The sequence below is a fragment of the Pezoporus wallicus genome, unplaced genomic scaffold (genome assembly GCF_028554395.1).
Source record: "Pezoporus wallicus isolate ANWC-B61680 ecotype Strahan unplaced genomic scaffold, APGP_CSIRO_Pwel_v1 contig_3858, whole genome shotgun sequence".
Lineage (NCBI taxonomy): Eukaryota > Metazoa > Chordata > Aves > Psittaciformes > Psittacidae > Pezoporus > Pezoporus wallicus.
The window spans coordinates 737501-760000 of record NW_026638754.1 but is presented as its reverse complement, the minus strand read 5'-3'; the positions used below and the strand labels follow the sequence as shown (position 1 = coordinate 760000).

Genomic DNA, 22500 nt, shown 5'->3' with positions numbered 1-22500 from the left:
GTGGACACCTGAGGTTTGAACACCCCAGCGTGAGCTGAGGTCAAGCAGAATCTACCTCAGCACAGACTTTAGTGAATTTGAATACAACTATTAGGACCCACAGGCAACAAGGTGCTCCAATTTCCATCTGAATTTAACTATATTTGTTCTAATTTGTTTGGTAGATACGTATCAAGGGAATGTGAGGTCATTTAGAAATTACTTTCATCACTGAAAAACAATTGAACTGTGTCTTCTGGAAGGTGGAGAAAACCCATTCATCCATTTTTACGGTAGTACAAGTAACTGTGGGCCTTGAGATATAAGGGACCTTTGAGAAGGTTGGGTTTTTTACTTAGTTTCTTTTTTAAAACATCTGTAAGTGTTGAAAAGAACTTCTGAACTCCATTTAAGCTTCAAATTGTGGATGTTTTTTTATGTAAGTCTTCAATGTTTTTAATCATGAAATAATGCTATATTTATCGCTTCTAGATATTGGAACACTATTATTACAATATTCTGTTCCTTATGTTGCTAACAAGAAATTTCATTTTGTGCACCTGTATTCTTCATTGCGGTGGCCCTCAAGGGTCTGTACTGGGACCAATACTACTGACTTTCTTCAGTGACACAGCCACTGGGATTGAGTGCACCAGCAGTAAGTTTGCAGATGACAGCAAGCCGAGTGGAGCAGTTGATCTGGTGGAGAGAAGGGATACCACTCAGAGGGACCTTGAAAGGCTTGAGGAGTGGGCCTGCATGAACCTCAGGAAATTCAGTTAAGCCAAGCACGAGGCCCTGCACCTGGGCCTATCCCCAATATCAGTACAGACTGGGGGATGAAGGGATTGAGAGCAGCCCTCCCAAAAATGACCTGAGGATACTGGTGGATGAAAAATCGGACATGAGCTGGCAATATGCACTTGCCATCCAGAAAGCCAATCTCATCCTGGGCTGCATAAAAAGAAGTGTCACCAGCAGGCTGAGGGAGGTGATTCTCCCCCTGTACTCTGCTCTGAGATCCTACCTGGAGTACTGCATCTAGCTCTGAGGTCCCCGGTACTAGACAGCATGGACGTGTTGGAGTGGGTCTAGAGAAGGGCCACAAAAATGGTCAGAGGGCTCTAACACCTCTCCTATGAAGAAAGGCTGAGAGAGTTGGGGTTGTTCAGCCTGAAGAAGAAAAGGCTCTGGGGAGACCGTATTATGACCTTTCAATACTTCAAGGGGGCTTTGTAAGAAAGATGGAGACCTTTTACCAAGGCCTGTAGTGACAGGACAAGGGACAACATTTTTTAACTTGAGACATAAGGAAGAAATCTTCTATAATGCCGGAGGTGCGACACTGGAACAGTTTACCCAGGGAAGCTGTGGATGCCCCATGCCTGGAAGTGGGTTGGATGGATATCCCCACCCACAGCAGGGGGCTTGGATTAGATCTTTAAATGTCCCTTCCATCCCAAACCACTCTATGATTCAATGCTATGCTTTCCTTTCCATGCTTACAGAATTCTGACTACAGAACTTTCATTTTTTACCATATGAGTTCAGTTCCTTTAAAGGTAGTGTCCAGGTTGTTTTTATTACATTTATGTGGTTGGAATGCTGCCACTGTACAAACAGGGAAGATTATAAGATATAGCCATTAAAAAAGCACTACACATGAAGATACTAGTTCCCCTTGTGCTGTAATTTTTTAGTATTGAGACTTTTTTGCAAGGACAGTTCAAAGATTGTTTTGATAACTAATCTGTGGAAGACATACTAGCTTAAAAAACTAATATTTTTTGTCAACTATACTTTCCTTCCAGATCAACAGTAAACCAAGACCAAATCAATCAGTTCAGTTTTTCCATGCAAAAATAAATTTCATAGGCTTTTCTACCAGGAGCTTAAGAGTACTGCTTGCAGAAAATGCTGCCACACAAACTTTCTGGAAGTGTAACCATAAGGAATACAATATTGGCTCTTGAAACTAACATTTCTCTCAGCTCTAGAGTTTGGTTTTCAAAATCAGAGGTTGAAAGGCAAAGTTCAGGCACGTTGTTCAGAGATGTAAAAGATCTTACATTTCTAGCATTCTCTGTATATTTTGAGGAGGAAGTAACAATACAAAATACATATGAAAAACAAAACCTTTTTTCTTTTCTTTTCCATAAGCAAAACAAGATTTGACCACCCATCTTTTAAATTGGTTGACAATTCCTATCATCTTGAAAACTTTCAGTATAGCATAATATATCTCAAGATATTCACTGCGCATAGAATGCAAAATATTTATTGGTATTTGTTTTTAACTAACATTACAATTTGTGTGTATGTTTCAATACATTTAAACATAAATTCCAAAGAGTATATGCCATGTCTTTTTATTAATAACTATGCTACTTAACTCCTAACAACAAGCCATAGCTCAGTGATGCCTGATCAAAACTTATCTATAAACAATTGGAATCTGTATTTGAATGATGAGTAAATTGATGGAACAACCCTGTGTTCAGAACTAGTCAGTATTTTTCATTAATGACACAGAAGATAGAATAGAAAGCATGGTTATTATCTTTGCAGATGTCAATAAAATGGGAGGTAGTGCAAGCACGTTAATGAAGATGATGAAATTTCGAGTATGTGGCAACTTGAGAAAATCCAGTTAGAGGTTTAGAAAAAAAATATTATACGAAGAAAAGCTGAAAGAAGGATGACTTAGGTTACAGAATGAGCAACAGGTCAGATGCTAGAGAAGTGACTGAGTTCAGTCACTGCTAAACTCTTTGGCAGAATAAAGGGATGACAAAGTTACTTCTTAATGAGGATTATTTCAGTATCATGTTCAGATGTCCTCATCAAAATGGCTGTCTCCTATTGAACAAATGCTGGCAAACTAAACCTCTGCCTAAGCTCAGGACTAACAGTGCAGTGTAACAGAGGAGATGCCTGCAGCAACAGCAAAAATAACATACAGCAGTACTACATTATTTCAAAGAACTTTTTGGCAAAGATATAAACAAATGAACAGACTCATTCCACCTTCTTTACAATTGGTGGTTCTACCTTTATAAAAGAAAACTTTCCCTGTACTCCAGCAATTTCAAAATGAAACTCTCTGTAAGAGGCCTCTGCAACAGAAAAGGATTCTAGTAACATGGAGAGCTGCCTGCTCATCTCAGAACATTACTTCTTCCTTGCTCATAGATCGCAGAATATGAAGTCCCTCTGACTCTGTGTCTGCCTCAAATACACACTCTTCTGCATGCTTTACAGCTTTACACTGAGATTTTTCTCTCACTCCTGCAACTGGCAAACTACAACTTCATGTTATGCTCTCTGATGTATACTATATGCTTAAAGACATCATTGTTTATAGAACAACTGCCAGGTGCCAGGAGACAGGTAACAGTTGCTTAAGTTACAGAGGCCTCATGAAGACCGTTTGTAGGCTGCTGGAGAGGAGCTTTGAGGCTTCAAAAGAAAAAGACAGATAACAGGACAGGCAGCTGAGGGATAAATATACACTAGGAAGGAATGTATAAAGTAGCTTCCAAATATTTAGAGATGAAGCCGAATTCCCAAAGCCTACAATAACTCTTCTGATACAAGGTGAACTTGTCTTCTGAGTTTTGCACAAGCCTGATCCTGCCTTAGGAAAACTTGTAGTGTTACAGCTACTAAAATCCTGATAAAATCTAGACAACGGAAACAAGTGTTACATTCAACTTTTAAACACTGGAGCTTGTCCTGTTGCTGACAGGAAAACAATCAGTTCCTATAACAGAGTACATGATTTCTTAATTAAATTGAGTTGAGCTGGTGTCAACAAGGAGAAAAGACACTTGGTGCAATATTCTCAATTATGGATAGCATGTTTTCTACAGAGGTTTCATGTCATATCAGCTTTAATTTAAGGGGATACTGAATCCAGAAAAACAGCAGTGAGAAAGCAGGACAACAAAATAGAAATCATTATAATAAACAAGGTCTGGACTCGATTAGTAGAAATAGTGCTCACCCCAGGTTTTCAATAGGAAATACAACTTGTCTTTGGAAAAAATATGAAGTCAGACAATGTTTTTTATAGCCATCAGCAGTGAGGTACTACAAAGACTCTTCCTAAACCAGAGATGTAATAATTTAAGTTTCACTGTATTTCTATCATCCAATTCTATGGGGGGGGGGGAGAGGGAAAGCAGGCAAGGGGTTTGGTGTTGAATCCTGAAACCCACTGGGGAAGTGCCACAACCCCTCCAGCATTCCCAGTGGAATCTGGGTCCTCTAAACATTGTTGTCCATATCCAAGAAAAATCTCTAATGTTCTGCTAAAATCATTTAAGGGAAAGTGCTGTGGGACACCATGACAGAGACATGTAGTCTCTCAGACAGCTAAGTCATGTAATGACTGGCACTGAAAAGACTTTGCTCTTGGCTTTGTACTGAAGAGGTGGTAGATGCTGAGAGAGAAAACCTGCCCAGGTCCATGTGCTCACTTGTGAGCTTTTTAGCCAAGCGAATGTTTTGCAGCCAGTCATGTAATTTTTTTAAGACCTCTCAGTGCACTTTTTATTCCACACAGGGGCTGCAATAATCAGTCTGAAATCGTAAAAGGGTGATTTTTTTTCCTGGGTTGCAGCTGAAAGTATTTTGTATTGCTAGGGTGACTTAGGCACCTAGTAACACTAGAGAGTTTTTTACTTTGGTATTCAATGGCACAAAGGGCAATAAATTAGATGATGTCTTGAAGTCCCTCCCAGGCTTATTTTCTATGAGACTTTAATTTGGATACTATTGACTCACAAGCTTTCCTAATGCTTCATGTAGAAGTATATAAAGATGACGAATTTTCTGGAACTCAGCTGAAGAAAGCTTTCCCAGAGGAATCTTTGCGACTGAACAGTTTCTAAGCCATATGTGGTATGACAACCTCGGTTGATTATTTCTTTAAAGATTTTGTTTGCCTGTTAAAGTAATAAAGATTTTTAAAAGTTTAAAAAAAAAAAAAAATTAGATAGCTCCCAAACAACTTTAACCACTTCCTAAAACAAAAGATGCACAGTTTGATGCATTCTTCCTTACAATTCTGTAGACAGCCTTAGCCCACAGACATTGTAACTACAAAACCAGCTGGTTAATCTGCAGATACTCTTCCAACCATACTACTTCTTCACTGTCTTTACTTCCATTACATTGACTATTCTTCAATAGAACAAAAGAACAAACAGAACATGCTATACTTGTGTAACACAGTATCTTTGACAGAACTGCACATTTCCAGTGTAACTTTTAACTTTGAACACCTGCAATTTTTATTTACATTTTTACTTATCACCAACACTGCCCTCAATTCTTTCATGCTGTAGGCATCCTATAAGTGTGGTTTTGATTCAGCTACACGAAGTGTCCTGTGTACATTAGGAGGAGATATTAAAAAGATTCACACCTACAGAATTCTTCAAACTGTGGAAGTCTGACAACTTCTGTGTACAAGTCAACAAGGGAAGCTACTCAAGCACAATAATACTGTGGCCAAACTAATTCTTTCTGTACATTCCTGTATTTTAGTATTTGAAGAAAATTTTTAATCTTTAGTTTTTTCGGAGCATCTTGACTAAAGATTTCTCTGTGCTAACATCTAACACTGTATAAAGTGTTTTCCTAGTTTAACCTGATGAAAAACAAACTATTTACAACTTCTATTACTTTTAAAGTTGTGACTTTTGTTATACTTTACTATGAAAATACCTTTAACCACATTTTATTTTGCAAAATGATAATCACTATATTATAGAGGTAGTAACTGACCCCTTTGCTGTGGCGTGGGTTGTTTTATTTGCTCGTTTGTTTGTCTTTTTTTTTTTCTCATAGATCTGAGCTAGCACTGCCTCAGGAAGAGCTGTATCTCACCTTGCCAGTACAGCTCTAGGTCTGTAGGATATTCTATAGTAGCTTAAAAAGAAAAGCTTTCCTTTCCAATCCACTCTTCCTGATCCAGAATTTTTATATTTATGCTTTAGTAGGCAAATGGAGACAAATCCTCAAATCCTACAGTATTTTCAAGATATCTAATTCTATTACTTTGACTTTCTACAATTTCATGCTGTTATAAAAAGTTTATTATTTTTCTTAAGTAGAAGTGAATTGTTTATTGACATGAATATGTTCAGCCATTTAGGGAAATACTAATCCAAATACTGAGAAAGGGAAGAAAGAGTATTAGATGGGTAATTAAATACAAAGTCAGTAATACTGCAACTATCACTGAATCCATTATTATTTTTCCTTGAACATCAGGAATCACCTCCCCCATGTATATTCACATATACTGAAATGCTGCAGAAGCATTATTATTTCTAGATAAAATAATGCCTATATGGAAATCTCAACCTGTAAGCATGAAAGGGGGGAAGTACCTATTGTCACATATCCTTGTCAGGCAGCTGAGGGTGTGCTACCTCATTTCACTAAGGAGAGGGTGAAGCTATAACATCATGATGGAAGAAGACTGGAAATGCGATGCCTATAGAAGCACTGCTCCTCAGTGGAGATATTTCTGTTTTGCCAACTTGCCACTTTCAAATTATACCCTTCCACCCTGGGTCCTCCAAGAGCTGTGCTGAGAAAAAAAAAAGGAAGCAGCAATCTTTTCTTCTCTCAAATGCAACACTGAAACACACAAAAATATGTTAAAACATACTCCTTTTTATATCTATCACCTTATCCATCAACAGGATTTCAAGTCTACTGTGGTGGAGCTGGTACACTGAATTGGTGGTGTGGAAAGCAGAGACAGCAGCCCTAGCTGGCAGGCACTGTTGCAGACTGACGGGAGATAAGAGTGACTGGAATAATTAATTAGGCCACTAAAGTTTGTCTTCTTTAGCTCATTGCTAGAGGAGACAGCATAAGATGAAATTAATGATCAGTGGTCACAAAGTGCCTCTGGTGCATCAAGCAAGGTATAGAAACAAGTAAGAATGAGTTTGTGTATGTCTATTACTGCTTTTACAACCTTGAAGACTAGAGATTTTCTTTCCTATTGATAACAGGGGTTGATAAAATTTTATCAGTGACTGCAAAAGAAGGTAGTGTTCTCAATGCATTCCCATCAATTGTTCTAAGATAAAGAGTAGGTGAGTCCCTCTGGGGGGAAAAAAATCACAAACGCCATCATTACTAACTGCACAAAACTGGTCTGGCAAACACTTTTCTTTAGTAATACCTTAGAAAGACGCACCATTGCAAGAGGATATTTACTCAGTGCAGGGCATGGCATTTCATAAAGTTTATCCTGGCTCAGTCCTTCCATCCACACAAGTCCTGTTAATGGATTTCCTATCCTATAGATACAGACTGCTCCCCCTAATTTGATGTCATCTGCAAACCTGATGAGAAGGAGGTCCATACTTCAGGACATCAATAAAGATGCTAAACAGTACAGGGCCCAGCACATTCTTATGTCCCAGGAGAAATCAGAGAATACCCGGGTTTTGCAAATGGAAGACCACAGTAAAAGGCAAGAACAATTACTAATGGGATATGATGCTCTAGCATGAACACAGCAGAGGAAAGCTACCCTTGAGTTCATACACATATATCACATATCAGAGGAAAGGGGGACAGCAGGAAGATACTTGTTGTTAATGTCTGAAAATCTGAACATGACAGTATTTTAAAAAAGAATATGCCATAAGATACACAGATGGTCTGAAAATGAGGAACAAAGATTAAGAAGGCAGTTTAATGCTGAAGTCCAAAAGATGATTTTATCTGTATCTTTTTAATTTTAGAGGAATATAGATTACAGAAAACACTGAGACATCACATTTCTATAACAGGAAAAAACTCTCAAACCTTTGTAAAAATCACTTAGAAAGTCATTGGTTAACAGGGCACTCATTCCCAATTAATCCTGCCACAACTATGAAAATTTTTTCTTGCTCATATTTGCACAGAAAAAAACGTTCTGGATTTCAACATTAGCAATTTTGCTAATGCTGTAGACTACCAAGAGTGTACAAATTTTCAAAGTTCTAATAAAGTATAGATCTGGGAAAACTCCATGTCTTATCTGGGAAAAAAAAAAAAAAAAAAAATTAATGAACTAAAATTGAGAAATGGGGGTGTAAGCAGTCACAAGAATATCAGATGGAGATTAGGAGTGATTAGGAGTGACTGAAGGCAGAATAAGAAATGAGGGAAAGCCAAAGACATGAAGACAAATGGTTTCCTGGGATGAAATCCAGATCTCATTTAAGTCAATGGCAAAATTCCCCTTGACTTCATTAGGGCCATGATTCCACTTGAGAAGTTTATTCACAGCAGAAGATGTAAGTGAAATAAGCAATATATCTGACAGAAACCTTGGGGAAAAGGGGGAATAACCAAAGGGAATACACACTGAACCACGTATTTTTCTAATAGACAAATGAGGTGGAATAACAAGTATATGCAAGACCACTAATTTTACTTGCCCTATGAGGCTTCTAAGAGTAATACAATAGTAAACAAGGAGAGCTGATGGATGTAAATTAATTTGCAAATTCCTGTGAGAAACTTCAAAAACCTAACTCATGATAAAATTAGACGTAAAGATTTGCCAATAACAAAACTAGTTGGATGACAAAAGAACAAAAGATTATTTCACAATATGGAGGTAGGTTAACAGTGAGAATTCTCTTAAGATCCTACATTACATTTCTGTCATGAACATAATTAAGAATACCTCAGAAGAAGATACAAACAGAAGTCACAACACAATATATTTAAATTATTCATATGTAAAGTTAACTGTGAAAAAAATAACAAAGCTGACAATCCATGGCAGGTCAATTTACTGTTGACAAATAAAAGAAAGAAAATAAACTACCCATGTACATCTATCTACTGCAACTACTTATTAGGAATCCTTCAATGGTGCCTCTCTTGAAGAAGTCAAACCCCAGTACATTAGACTAACTGGGAGAGAATAATGACAGTGACAATAATATAAAACATGTTTATGTATTTATAGTAGGCTCTCACTTCAACTTGTATGTTCAAGGTACTTGACTACCTTTTAGCTATTACTCACTCATCTCATAAACAATATAACAGAATACAGAAAAGAAAAACAGAAGTGACCTATGACATGCTAAACGTACCTCTGTGAGGAAACATTAAACATAATGGGAGTGATTTAATTTAGCTGTCACTGAAGTCAACACAAAATGAGTAGCAGCTTGGAGATATGAGGAAAAGTGATAGATTAGAAATGTCGATCAAAGGAAATATAGGGAAAAAAGCAAATATTCACCTTCATTTTACCCATACATAAATTAATATGGCATATTTATGATTGTTTTTTCATTAGTTATACCAGTGGTAATTTATTCTAATAATTAAAAGGCACAGAGCTACTGCTAAAGAAAGTTTTTAGAATCAGTAAGTTACACAGATAATGAGTTGTGGTTTTTTTTATATTTTATTAAATATTTTAATAGGATTAAAATACGTGAGTATTCAGTAATTCCAAGATGCCAGCTGCCACTACTCTACAGGAAAACATCTTAACACATATTGACCTTCACATTGCAGAAGCCAGTCAACTTCTTCATGAAGAACAAGAGCAAATCTCTCTTTCTTTCTACACCATAGGCACTTCCCAACTCAGGGATGATTTTGTGATGCTTATCTACAAAATACACCAACACATTTGATCCTAAAGTGACTGGAGATGGAGTTAAGTGCTTCTTGCCCTACCAGTTTAGCCATGCCAACATTTTCAGGAATCAAGTTCTGATTAAGATGATATGACATAGATTTTCTGATTCTAGTGACTTATTAAAATTCCCATCCTTGACATTGGCTTGCTCCCTTTGGTGTCTAAATAAATGTATTTTTTCTGTGATAGAACCATAAAAAAGTTGCAACTTGACTAGAAATTAGCTTAGGGCACAGCCCTCTAAAGTCTTTCAAACCGTCAACTACATCTAGCTCAAACGTCAAAAGTTAACATGCTAAACAAAGAAGAGGATTAGGGAGAAAGAGCACAGAAGTTTTAAAGGTAAAAATTCAAAGGAAAATGACAAAGGACTAAAGATTTGAGTGTCTGAATATTTTTGTCGTTGAAGAACCATTGAAAAAGAGCAAGCCTGAAGACAACAAAGTTGAAGAAAAGAGGCTATGGATCTGGCACGCTCTGTAGTATCTAATGGTTGGGAAGTTCTAAAAACTGTACCAGTTACACAGAAACTTAGCAGCAGCAACTAAATATATCAATATTATGTGTGGGTTAGAGCAGGCAAATGTTCTCTATGTGAAATCTGGAAAACTATTCAGTGATCCAGGAAAAGCTGAGGGAGAATTTGGACTGTACTATGTGAGGTTTTATGCATCTTAATATAAATGCAGGATATAGAGAACTGCTTTTTCTATTTCTGTTGAAAACTTTTACATCAGTAAACCTCTGCTATCCCAGAAAACATACAACCGAGCAGTTAGACAGTGTGGGACAAAAAAGGCTGAAAATAACATCCTTTTACCAACACTTCAGAACACTTTTTTGACGTATTGTAAGTTAATCATCAACATTTGTCTACAGTGGCACCTAAACACTGTTCGAATGCAGCAGCAAGGAATTAAATGGCATTACACTAACATCTGAGCATGGTACATTTTTTTCTTCTGTACCTAGACATTTACAAATGTAATAATGAACAATGTATTGCATTGTATATATTTTGTTTGGCTGCAATATACTGCCCTGGGAAGCAGAAGTCTGTTGATTGATAAGTATACTTGATGACTACTTCAAAAGTTTTAGCAGTATTTCCTTTCATACGCTGAGTTCCTTGGAGCATTTATTTTTCTATTTTTATTTTTTCCCAATGTTTAAGAGCATGGACTCGAAGTGATGACTACCCTTCCCTGCTCCAACAAGCCTGGAGAATGGCCAGCCCTTTGGTATTTTTGTTTTGCTGAACAGTTAACAAGTAGAACCCCATGTCACACTTGGCAAGGACACGTGTCAAACTGACCTGTGCAGGACTTGTCTGCACTGCCCTAGCTGAGACTTGTCACATTACTTAAATCTTATGCTCAATATATATTTTTCATTCAATCTTGGAAGTAAGAGTGCTTAAAGATACTTTGCTATGAAAGCTGTTCCAGATTACAAATAAGTGGACTTGGACAATCCAGCTAGTCTCCAGTTACACAGAGCATACATGAAAAAACTTTCTTTTTCCAGATTTATCATAAGAATTGAAGAAAATATGGCTGGAAGGAACCTCAACAGATCATATGGCCTCTTTATCCTCTTTCCCTACACCAAAGTAGGATCGTTTATACCTAAAACACTTCTGACCATTTCCAGTGTGTTTTCAGAAGCCTCCAGTATCAGTGGTTCCACTGTGCTGGTACACATATAAGCACTTAATTATTCTACAGTCAGAAAGGATTTATTTTTCTGGTGTCTGTCCTAACTCTTCTTCCTGAAATGCTAATCAGATATTTCTTGTCCCATTCCCAGTGGACAAGTTCATTCCCATCTCTGCACAGTGTTCTGCAGACTGTTATCATTTCCAGTTTCTCTCTTCCCTAATATTTTTAGTCCTTCCAGAGTCTTCAGAACAGGCCAAACAGAAGAACTGGATGGAGGACAGAGCTTACTGTTACATACAACATTGCTGTTAATTATGCTTTCACAATCACATACCTTTCTCAGTACACATTCAGTTTGTGACCTGATACAACTTTCAGAGTTTTACGAATGACTGTGTACCCAGTCATCATCACCTCATATTTAAACCAGAGATTGTTCTCATATGTAATACTTCAAACTTAATTCTAAATTTTATCAGAACATTTCACAAAATTGCAAAAATTACAAAAAATCACAACATGGAAATATTAATCATGCTTCATATTTTTATGCTATTATAGATTTAAGATATAGATTTGAAGAGCAACATGCCTGAAAAACATGTTATACCTGTATGGTCTTTGCAAGAAAACACAAATATAGTCTGCCTGAAGACTGAGCTGATTAGCTGAGAGATCACAGAGCCTGGGTTAACATACCATGCCTCTTCAAGTGCGTATTTTGGTCTGTGCTTAACAAACTTCTCCTTTCCAGGACACTATATTCCAGCCAAATGAAACATATATATAGTGCGATACATTGTTTGTTACCACATCTGTAAATATGTGGCTACAAAATAATAAGAAAAAACCCAGCATGTTTTAAGCTGTAATTTCAGTAACTCCAGATGGATACAGAAGCATAATAATTTCTTTCATGATGCCATGAATAGAAGGGCATGCATAGCAACAGAACACTACTTGATAGATGCTTATCTCAAGGTCTGTCAGAGCTACCAGTCATGGTTTACCTTCTGGTTTCATCTACATATACTGCTGTCTAATGCCAATTGGCATTGTGTCAAACGCTTCTCTAAACAAAGTCTGATTCTACCTGGGGAGAATTACTGTGTAAGTAATATACAACTTCCATTCAAACTACATCTCAAGATGCTTTTCAAAAATTAACTCAATTGCTACCTAAAGACTGCAAGAGTTTGGGGATACGATCTGAAAAACCTGTCTGTTTTGCCTTTCTACAGCACTTACCACAACAGGGCCCCAAACCATTCTTATTACCACACTATAAAAATAAACCACAACAGTTTAGCTGAATCTAGCTAAAATACGGGCTTTTTGCCCCCATAAGAACAGAGAGAAAGAAGAGTCACATTATGTACAAATACATACGGAATGCTTTGAAAAATTGTTAAGACCTGCACATGAAAATCCAAACTGTGTAGTTTTATGGAATGTCTACCAGAAAGACTAGGAGAATGGAGTCTACTGAACCAGAAAGAGCCTGTTTGGTCTACCAAAATGAAGATGCAAAGTTCAGTGCGCTCTCTAGAACACATTTGAGAAATAAAGAGTAAGAAAGACTACGTAAGCTAGAAAATATGCACGTTAAACTAAATTGAAATATAGTCTGGAAATTGAAATGTAGCTGATAATCACCAAAAGAATGAAGTTCCACAATAGCTTTCAAGATAGACTATGATAATTTTAAGAAAGGAACTGTATGACATGGTTGTCTACAACATAACTCTGATTTCCTGTGTTCTTAGAAGAAGAAGAGACAAAAGCTTGGAGGACATTTTTTTCAGCTGTGATGTCTGACAATGCCAAATTTGCAAGGAATGAAGGAAAGGAGGTGGAAACATAACAAAAAACTAAAAATCAAGTTGGGGGAAGTCCCTAATTACACAAAGTACTACTATCACAGCATAATACTGCATCAAAGAAACATTTCCCCTTATCCATCTCAATCAGAAGCTCATGGAAGTCTTTGAAAAGGGTTAGTGAGAGGTCACGATCATACAAAGGTTCTGCTACATCATTAAACCTCTATTAATGGATACAGTGAAACAAATGAACTTCGTAAGTCTAGGTGAAGGAGAAAGACTACTGGATTTGCTCAGCCTAATTAAAGATACACATTTAATACTGTTGTTAGTTTGAGAAAAACACTGGAACACCTGTGTTTATAACCCCAACAGAGATTACACCACAGTCTGTATTTCACTTACATGTTCCCAGCACTGTTCTAAATCACAGACTGCTGTTAAATGCAAATGCACTTTGCCAGAAGATTGTGAGCGTTGCTTTTGTATATGGACTTTACTGGGTATAATCACAACTTGAGTCACCTTGAGATTTTATTACTTTCATGTGACCTACACACGAGGTTTCACACTGACGTCTTTCTATAAACTCTAAAAAAAAGTGCAATGAAACTTTCAGTCTTTTAAAATGTGTAAAGTGCTTAGAGTTAGAATTCTGAAGATCTGACTAAAAGTCAAATAACAACACTTCCACAGCATAATGGCCTATATTTTTCAGTTAATCTTTGCTTCAATTTATGGATTGTAATTAAAACTACTAGTGTAAACACTATCAACTCGATATAATTGTATGTTTTTATTTCACTGTTTACATGATATGTAAGTTTAAAGATTTTGGACATGTGTATTTGCAGAAAAAAATCTAGAAAGTCTACTCTCAAAAATGACTCGAAATCCAAATGCAATCATCAAAAGGGGCTAAAATTCCTAACTGTAGGTGCATTTTTAGAAATATGGTGTTAATGGCACTATCATCTTAGCATGAAAAGCAAGAATACACTGAGAATTTGTGACAGCAGTACCACAAAGTTTTCAGCAAGATAGCTTCCAGAAAGAACATGTGAACCCCCGCTCCAGGAGCCTACCAACTTCTACAAGCCAAGCTATGGGGATCTGACACTTCGCAGCTGGAAACACTATATATAGGGAGAGATCTTTTCTTCAAGACCATTGGGAATGTATTGTTAACATTCAACAGTTGGAGCTGGAATAATGCAAAGGAGACATAGCAACCTCTGCTCCAAAGTAAGACATGTAACACTTAAGATACTAAGGAGGAAATGATAAAGGACTGGAATATCAGTCTTGGAAGATAAGAAAACTGATGAACAGAAGCAAAACACAGAGGATGAATGGACTGAAAAGTAAAGTAATGCAAAACAATAATAAACCAAATATTTAGGATAATATTCAAGTGAAAAGTTATGTCAATATGAGTGGTGAAAAATATTAATCGAAGCATCATTGCTTATTTTTCCATTAGTGTCCACATATGAATGGCCCTGTATGAAGAAAGTTGGGACTCACAGTCACACCTTAAAGAGTTTACTGTCACATGATTGATACAGTTAGTAAAGGCAAAAAAAAAAAAAAATTAAATGGTAACAAAATAGTATGATAAAGTGTTGGACTGATGGACTTGCCTGTCACTTTCAGATGCTATGCAGGGTTAGGCAAAGACAAAATCATTTCACTGTGTATTCTCAGAATAGAGCATCCTTCAATGGGAATATGCTCAGACAAAAGTTATAACCTTTAAGATCCTGTTTCCTAGCTGTTCCTCTTTTTATATAAAAATAAAAATCAATTGTTGTCACAAAGTCTCTTTGCCCATTATCTTCCCTATGATAGATTTATGAATAAAAATGTGTGAAATTAAATTATACAGGCACTGAAATATCATCTGATTAGGTGAAATATTCTTGATGAACAAGGATACCCAGAAAACACTACAATTGCTTCCACATTCATCTGCTCAATTACATGTTTCCCACCTATTTAATAATGCTTGTTATATCCCTGTTAATTGATGTGTTTTGAGGGTTTATTTTCTTATACAGTATGTCAAGTCTTCTATAATGAACAAGAGACTTGGATCATAGCAGTCTCCTAGAACAGAACAAGTCTCCAAGGTAAATGCAAAAAGATCATGAAATGGACAATGCAACGATAACAAAAAAAAAAAAAGAAAGAGGGGGAGGGAAGACAGGGGATCGGAACATTATGAAGTTAAAGAAACAAGGGAATGAAAGGGATTTAAACAGGAATGATAGGTAACCTACTGTAAGCCATGTGAAAGCTTAACAGTGGGGGACTGGAATAATCAGATATGGGAACAACCTGACAATGGAATGCTTTCAAACTGAAGTACCTCAAAAGTAAATGATCTTACAGCAGAATAATCATATTTGCCTCTGGGAATAAAATTTAAAGATAAAAAAGTTTGAAAAAAAAAACCCAAACCCAACCGCAAATTTGATGATTATGCAGATAAAACTGCAAAAAGAAAATGATCCAGTCAGGGCAAGAGTGGGAAAGGTAAAGCAGTAGGGCCGGGAATGACAACAGAATACAAAAGAAAAGGTGACTGCAACCACAGATGGTTGGAACTCATCTTTTCACAGACAGAACTAAAGATGAAGGACTGCACTGGACAAGCTCATTTTTAGTAACTCATTGACTCTTACTCTTGTTCATTTAATAAAAAGTTATGACTTCTCACAATGACCTTATATAGTATTTTCCAAACAACCTTAAAGCTCACGGGGTATATGTGTGTCTTGACATTTGGCTTCAAACAATTCCTGTCCTACAGAATTACAATAGATGAACACAAAGTCATCATGAGATGAGACTGTATGAATTCACTTTTTAAGATTGGACTCTAAAAAAACTATTTTTTTTTTCACTGTGCTTTTTTGAAAAACAATCAACAATTAAAATTCTAGAAATTAGAATGACAGATTATCTCCAGGATTCTGGATTTGCTGTTAGGAACTAGATTATTTTCATAAATTGAGAATATAAAAGATTAGTTGCATTGTCTTCAGTGTACACTCTCATAGAGTGTGAGGAGAGAGAAAACCATGACAAAAACTCCCTTCCACAAAACCTCACAAACAGGATATTTGCATTCACTATCTCATCTGCTAACTCTTCCCACTTATTAAATGAACTACAGTGGGGTTTAACAGAATGGCATAACTACCTCACTGTTTCCTATGGTGAGACTACGTTTTCTCAGACCACAGTTTTCCAGGTCTTCTGAAGACCAATTTCTTTTTGTTTCCTCAAGTGCTATGAGCAGCTTTGCAGATTAAAATTTTACCTTTTCCCCCCAGATTTATATAGTGAAGTAAACCAGCATTTTGCATGATGCATTTGCCAAAATATTAACACATGGACTAGAGATGCACTGTGTTCTGGTGATAAACACCCTGGTCTGTGCCAGCTGCAATAATCACTTAAGGGTGATTAATCTTCCACAAATGCACAAACACCAGGAACACAGCTGAACTTGATTTTCATTCCTGATATTCCATCACTGAGAGTGAGAATTCTTGAACATATAACAGAGAGAGGAAAAATAACAGCATAATGCTGATTTCATTATGATCCTGATGTTCACTGAAGAGTCTAAATGCACTGGCTCTGAAGGAACTGAGTTTTGACTCCCTCCAAAACTCTTCATCAGTACACTTGCTATGACGCAGGTTAAAAAAGAGTTATCACTAATTATCATGAGTTAAAATTACCATGATAACAATTCATGAGTTATCATGAATTGTTATTACTGTTGCAAGTACCATTCCATGTCTTATCCAATGTTGTTTCAGGGACAATGAAAGTTTTTCCAGTTTCCCACAGCCATACAGCTTTAACTGCACTTGTTTGGATGGATGTGGCTGGTGTGTTTGTTTGGCTTTTTTGTTTTGTTTTGGGTTCTTTGGTTGGTTGTTTTGTTGTTTTTTTGCTTCAGAAGTCGGCATTTATACCCCAAAGGTATGTGCTGTGGAGCTTCCAATAAAATCCATGTACAACTGTTACGCAAGATTAGCGGCACCTAGTTCTTCATAAGTAATGGGGTTTTTGCACATGAAATACTTTCCTTCGTGTTTGTCGCTTTGAAACTTGTCCTTACCACGTAAAGCCCACAGTAATTTGGAGTAGTCCATGTTCAAAAAATGAAGAAAGGCAACAGTCTTTCATACTGATTTAAATGAAAAGATAATTGTCTGAAACTGATTGTTGACAACTGATATTAGAGGAAATAGGAATTTTGAACAGAACATTCATGTCCATAACAAGTAACTTCTTTTCTCAGTGAAGATTTGTGTGAAGGGAGTACTTCAGGCCCACATCAACCTACCAGGAATCTGATTTGAAGGCCAATCAAAGATAGAACTTGGATTTAATACTACTAAAACACAGAAAGTAAACTTAGGATTTGAGATTCCACTAGCGATATGCTGCATACTGGATCATGGAGTTACTGTCTTTAGTCAGACTGTGAATGGAAACTGGGATGCATGCAGCATAAAATTTCATCTGCTTTAAGGAACTATTAATACAGGAGCTATCTCAACTACCAGGCCATGGTCATATTGATCACCTAAAACTTACTGCAGTATTTTAGTGTTAAGAAACGGAGCAGATCATATATCATTACACAAGGCAGGAACTGTAAAGCTTTTAAAGTACCACTGCCCTAAATACACTGGCTGGGATTCACGGCACTTAGCAAGCATTTAGAAGTTCTGCATTTACCTGAAGTTATATCCCTACCTTCATTCTCTAATTAATGAACAGAGACTATTTTCTAAGTAAGCCAATTCACCCACCTATTTTAGGTATCTGTCCACAGATGGATAAATTTGGTGACTCTAATTGCTTTTACTACTGCTTCAAAAAACAAATGTGAAGTACCAGGTTCAAATCCAAAGACTGGAGTAATTTCCCCACTTTCTGGCACTGAGTAACTAAGGTATTACACTAGCAGAAATCAATTTCTCTGATAATGTTCTCATGCTCAAAGCACAGAAAAAATGACTACTGTACACACACACACACACCCTTCATTATGTTTATAAAAAAATTTAGTTTATGCTCAAAAAAGAAATGTGAACATTCCAAAATAAGAAACTTTGCTTTTTACCTGATAAGAATATCTGATAGAATTTTAACAACCAAATGCCTGAGATGCTTGGCTTTGACACTGTCACTGGGACTCTTCACATTTCCTGCTGATACTCTTAATACCAAACAAATGTCTCTCCCTGGAAGCTTGTCTCAACTCCAAACTCTGCCCCTTCCCACCTGAAGGCTCTAATCTCTAAATTGATGCAGCCTCTTGCTTCTTCCCTAATACCATGCTCCGTTGCTCCTGGCTGCTCGCCAACTTCAAGATGGCAGGCAGCATAATTGCCCAGCATATTCCTGGTGTTGTGGCTACTACACTTTCCTGGGAATCAGGAGATGGAAGTTTCATCTACTTGGAAATTAACAGAGCCACTGACTTCACAGGTGAGCACAGTGATTATGACTGCCTCAACAACATTTCTCCAGGGTAGAAAAACCCTAACCTCCTGGATGAACCTTCTCAGGACAAGTATGTGGATGCTTTTGACAGTAAAATATACTTTTTCCAGCGTATTAAATATTTTTCATTTAAAAAACTCCAAAGCCTGGGATTATGTAATCTATGTAGGTAATGTAAAAATTAAAATGTTACCTTCACTGTTGCCCTATTCTTATTTATTTCATTCGGTCATTCTTTCCCTGTTTTCTCATTTACTTAAGTGATGACCTTTAACAAACTGAGGGGCCCTGGCCAATGGAGACAAGGAAGATGTCTCTCCCTTTTCCCTCTGCCTCCTGCACAAGTCTCTTCCTTCCCTTTTCCTTGTAAGTTGCGTTCACTTTCTTTTTTTATATTCTCAGCTCCATCAGTAAGGAGAGAGCAAAAATTTTATAAATGAACAGGTATCTAGTCCTAGCTTGTATCTTTTGGCTGACAATTCTTGGTCTTTCAGAAGGCCAGTAATCTTGCACTAAATTTGGTGCAAGGGATGAATAAGCATAACCTCTTTCTCCAGTGATATCTCAGTGCATTTACATTCTGTTGCTTCAATCTCTCAGAGTTATAAGTTTCAAAAGACCCAGTGTAGCAAGTCCCGAAACTGCCCGTTTTGACAAATGACATATCATAGAAATGAGAGAGGAAGGCTGAATCGTGTAACTCATGGGTGTAACTCAAGTTATCTCCCTTTTTTTTTTATAGCCAACAATATGCAGTATTTTAGCTATCAACACTGCTATAAATGTAGCCATATCTACATAATCATATGCACAGATATCTCAGTTTATCCAGCAGAATGGCAGACAGCATATAGGATATGTAAACAGATCTGCCAAACACTTAGAAAACAACTTTAATAACAAGTGTCATTCTTTTCTGTAAAGTAGCTGTTTTTAACACACATGATCTAACTCTTGTTTGCTCTTTAAAGTTTTATTGTCTTGGCATTTTATACAGGAAGAGAGCATTAGCATACTCAGGAGAACTGCTAAAAGTAAAAGGCCTCAAGCTACCCACTGTATGGTTGATAGCATAAAGCATGGGATATAAAAACTTTTGTCTGATTGCTCACTTTACTTGTTTTAGAGTAGTGTTACTCTCAAGAGCATATATTCATGTTCTTTCTACTTCAAGTTTTATTACTTCTTTTGTATTATTTAATACATCTAAAGACACTTCCAAAAGACAAATTTTTCCATTTTGAAAAAGTAATGGTTTGGAACCTGATAAAATACATGAATGTTCACAGTGTATTATTTTCAAAGGCAAGTAGAATAAATGTGCAATAAAACAATTAAATGTGTGACAATAAACATTTCTGTGTGATCACGGATATATTAACATGCCAAACAAAAGAAGAAAAACTAGGCAAAATATTCCACCTAAAAAAAAGAGTTGGATCAAAATAGATTCTTTACACATCAGAGCATAAGTAAAAAGGGAGTTTGGTCTCAATTACTGTTATTGCTAAATATCCCAGTCTAGAAATTAAAATTAACATTAAAAATGGGAACGAGAAAATGAATGAAGAAAAGGCATATTGGATCAGCTATTTTAAACACAGAAAAAAGTCAATATTGTACATACACGTTCAAAATCATCCTACAGTGAACTTAAATCTACGTCTACTTACATATCACACTGCTAATTATTATATAAATAACCTGGGAAACAATACCTCCAAGATACATGTTTTACTATTTAGTAAACAAGAAACTGCCATGTTTGACATCACTGATTAAGGCCGGGCATTTCTAAAGCTTCAGACACATTTCTGAAATCCACAATACATCAATTTTTAATACTTCCACTCTCTCAGCTCCATTAAAAAGATGGTAGGGGAAAGATTTTAGAGTAATTAATGATATAGTTAGCTGCTAAATATTAATAGGAATCGTAGTCTTGCATAAAATATAACATATAAACCTTGCCAATACAGACGCACCAGTAATTAAACTTGAATATGTAATTACACTGATTTATACGACAGGCAAAAAGTTACACTTTACTGGCTTCTATGTAAACTGTGGGCAACAGTTAAACTTTGCATTTTATGGTTTATATAAATGGGCAATATCTCTACTACAGTTCATAAATGGTTTAGAGACTCATAGTTAAAATTACAACTAATTCCAACATGAACATTCTGACTATATCTTCCAAACCAGACTGTGAAAATGACCACCGAGATCAGCCTCCTGTTACATTCAATGCTCACAAGCAAGTTGAAGAGGTTAAAAGAAAAAAAAAAGGCAAAAAAAAAAGGCAAAATAAAAAAGAAGCAAGGTTACACCAATTTACTACAAAGTAAATGAAGACTCATCTATTTAAATGCTGTAATATAAATGTTTAGTTTCAAACATACACTTCCAGATGTTTCACTTACCATGTCTCAAAGCACTTTTGAGTAATATTATGTCTTAGACTAAGGTATTTTTTTCTTGAAGGGATGCTAACTGCACTTACATGTGAGGCTGAGGAGAGCAGCCCGGACTGCTATTTCCATTACTGTCAATGTGATCCAGTGAACCATTGAGATCTTCATGGACTGCCTGCAGTAAGCCACTGGATGCGTTATTTATCAATCCTGGGTTACTAAGTAATGGTAAACTACTTTCTGCCAGTGCAGCCTACCAAAATGAAGAGTAAAAATAAAAAATATTAGTCCATACATACACAAATCACTTCTAAATGTTCATACATGTATGAATGTACACACACAAAGCAGCTCATTTTGGGTAGTTGCAGAGGTGGTCAGGATTCTGTGCATTTTCCCGTTTTCACATTCTGAATGTAACAGCATCTCTATTTCCAGTTTACTATTTCTCTGACACAGGTTTCATTATTTTCCATTATTATGTTCCAATATTCATGGCACTTTCTAGTTTTACATTATTTTTTGACTTTGAATTACACTTAACCCCTATGCCCTTCCACACAATGTATGGCTCCTTTATAATGCAGGCAGCTGCTATACTTTAAAAAATGACCAGAACTTAACTCAAAATAAAGAAGTCCTGACATTTGCCTCTTCTGCATAAAAATTATATATTATAATTAAACTTTAAAGTTTTTGCCATGAGCACCATGTTCCCCAACACTATGATGTGAAATCATTTATGACAGCTTGGATAAATATTAATGCATATCCACATGCATTTGCAAAAGCTTCTATCAATCTAACATTTGCAGCAAAACTGAGTGTTCCAGATTTTGCCACAGGGTGTCCTTCTTGCTTCTTCACATCAAAAGTAGCATGAATAAGAACTAGTACTTCTTGCGGTGCTACAACTTACTTGGATGATAAACCCAACTATTTAGAATGACCATCAGGTCCACATAAACATAAATACAGGTAACAATATAATTTCTGTAACAGGAAATTAAGTATGTCACACATAAGAACACAGTGTGTGCAAAGAAAGAGTAATTTAGTATTTTTACCTGCAAGCTTGCATTAAGAGCTGCTCCATAGCCTAAGCTGGTGGGTATGTTTTTCACTAACGTTGGGCTTCTGCAAATAAACGATTTTTCAAATTTTAAAAACAGGCAGACATCCCGGCTGGCTCACTGGGTTAATGGATTGGTTTTTCAGCTCAGAAGACCAGAGTTTTAAAGGAAAAATGAAATGAAGCTGGGGTGAAGGGGTTCAACCCTTTACAACACAGTGATTTATTTGCATCAGAAAAGCAAAAGTCTTGTTGCAATTAGGCCCACGTGGAAAGTTGCTCTGAGTGAAGGGCCATAGTGACTCATAAAGATTCTGAT

The 22500-nt window shown here is 36.5% G+C and overlaps 1 protein-coding gene across 9 annotated transcripts in view; it reads right to left on the bottom strand.

The window, feature by feature from the left end:
* Positions 1-22500, bottom strand: part of FOXP2 (forkhead box P2) — a 417586-nt gene that overhangs the window by 8914 nt on the left and 386172 nt on the right. For all 9 annotated transcript variants that reach the window (XM_057412171.1, XM_057412163.1, XM_057412167.1 and 6 more), the window contains 2 exons: positions 22177-22246; positions 21199-21362 (listed from right to left, as the gene is read on the bottom strand). In XM_057412171.1, coding sequence (XP_057268154.1) covers positions 21199-21362; positions 22177-22246 — 234 coding nt within the window. The remainder of the gene's footprint in view (positions 1-21198; positions 21363-22176; positions 22247-22500) is intronic.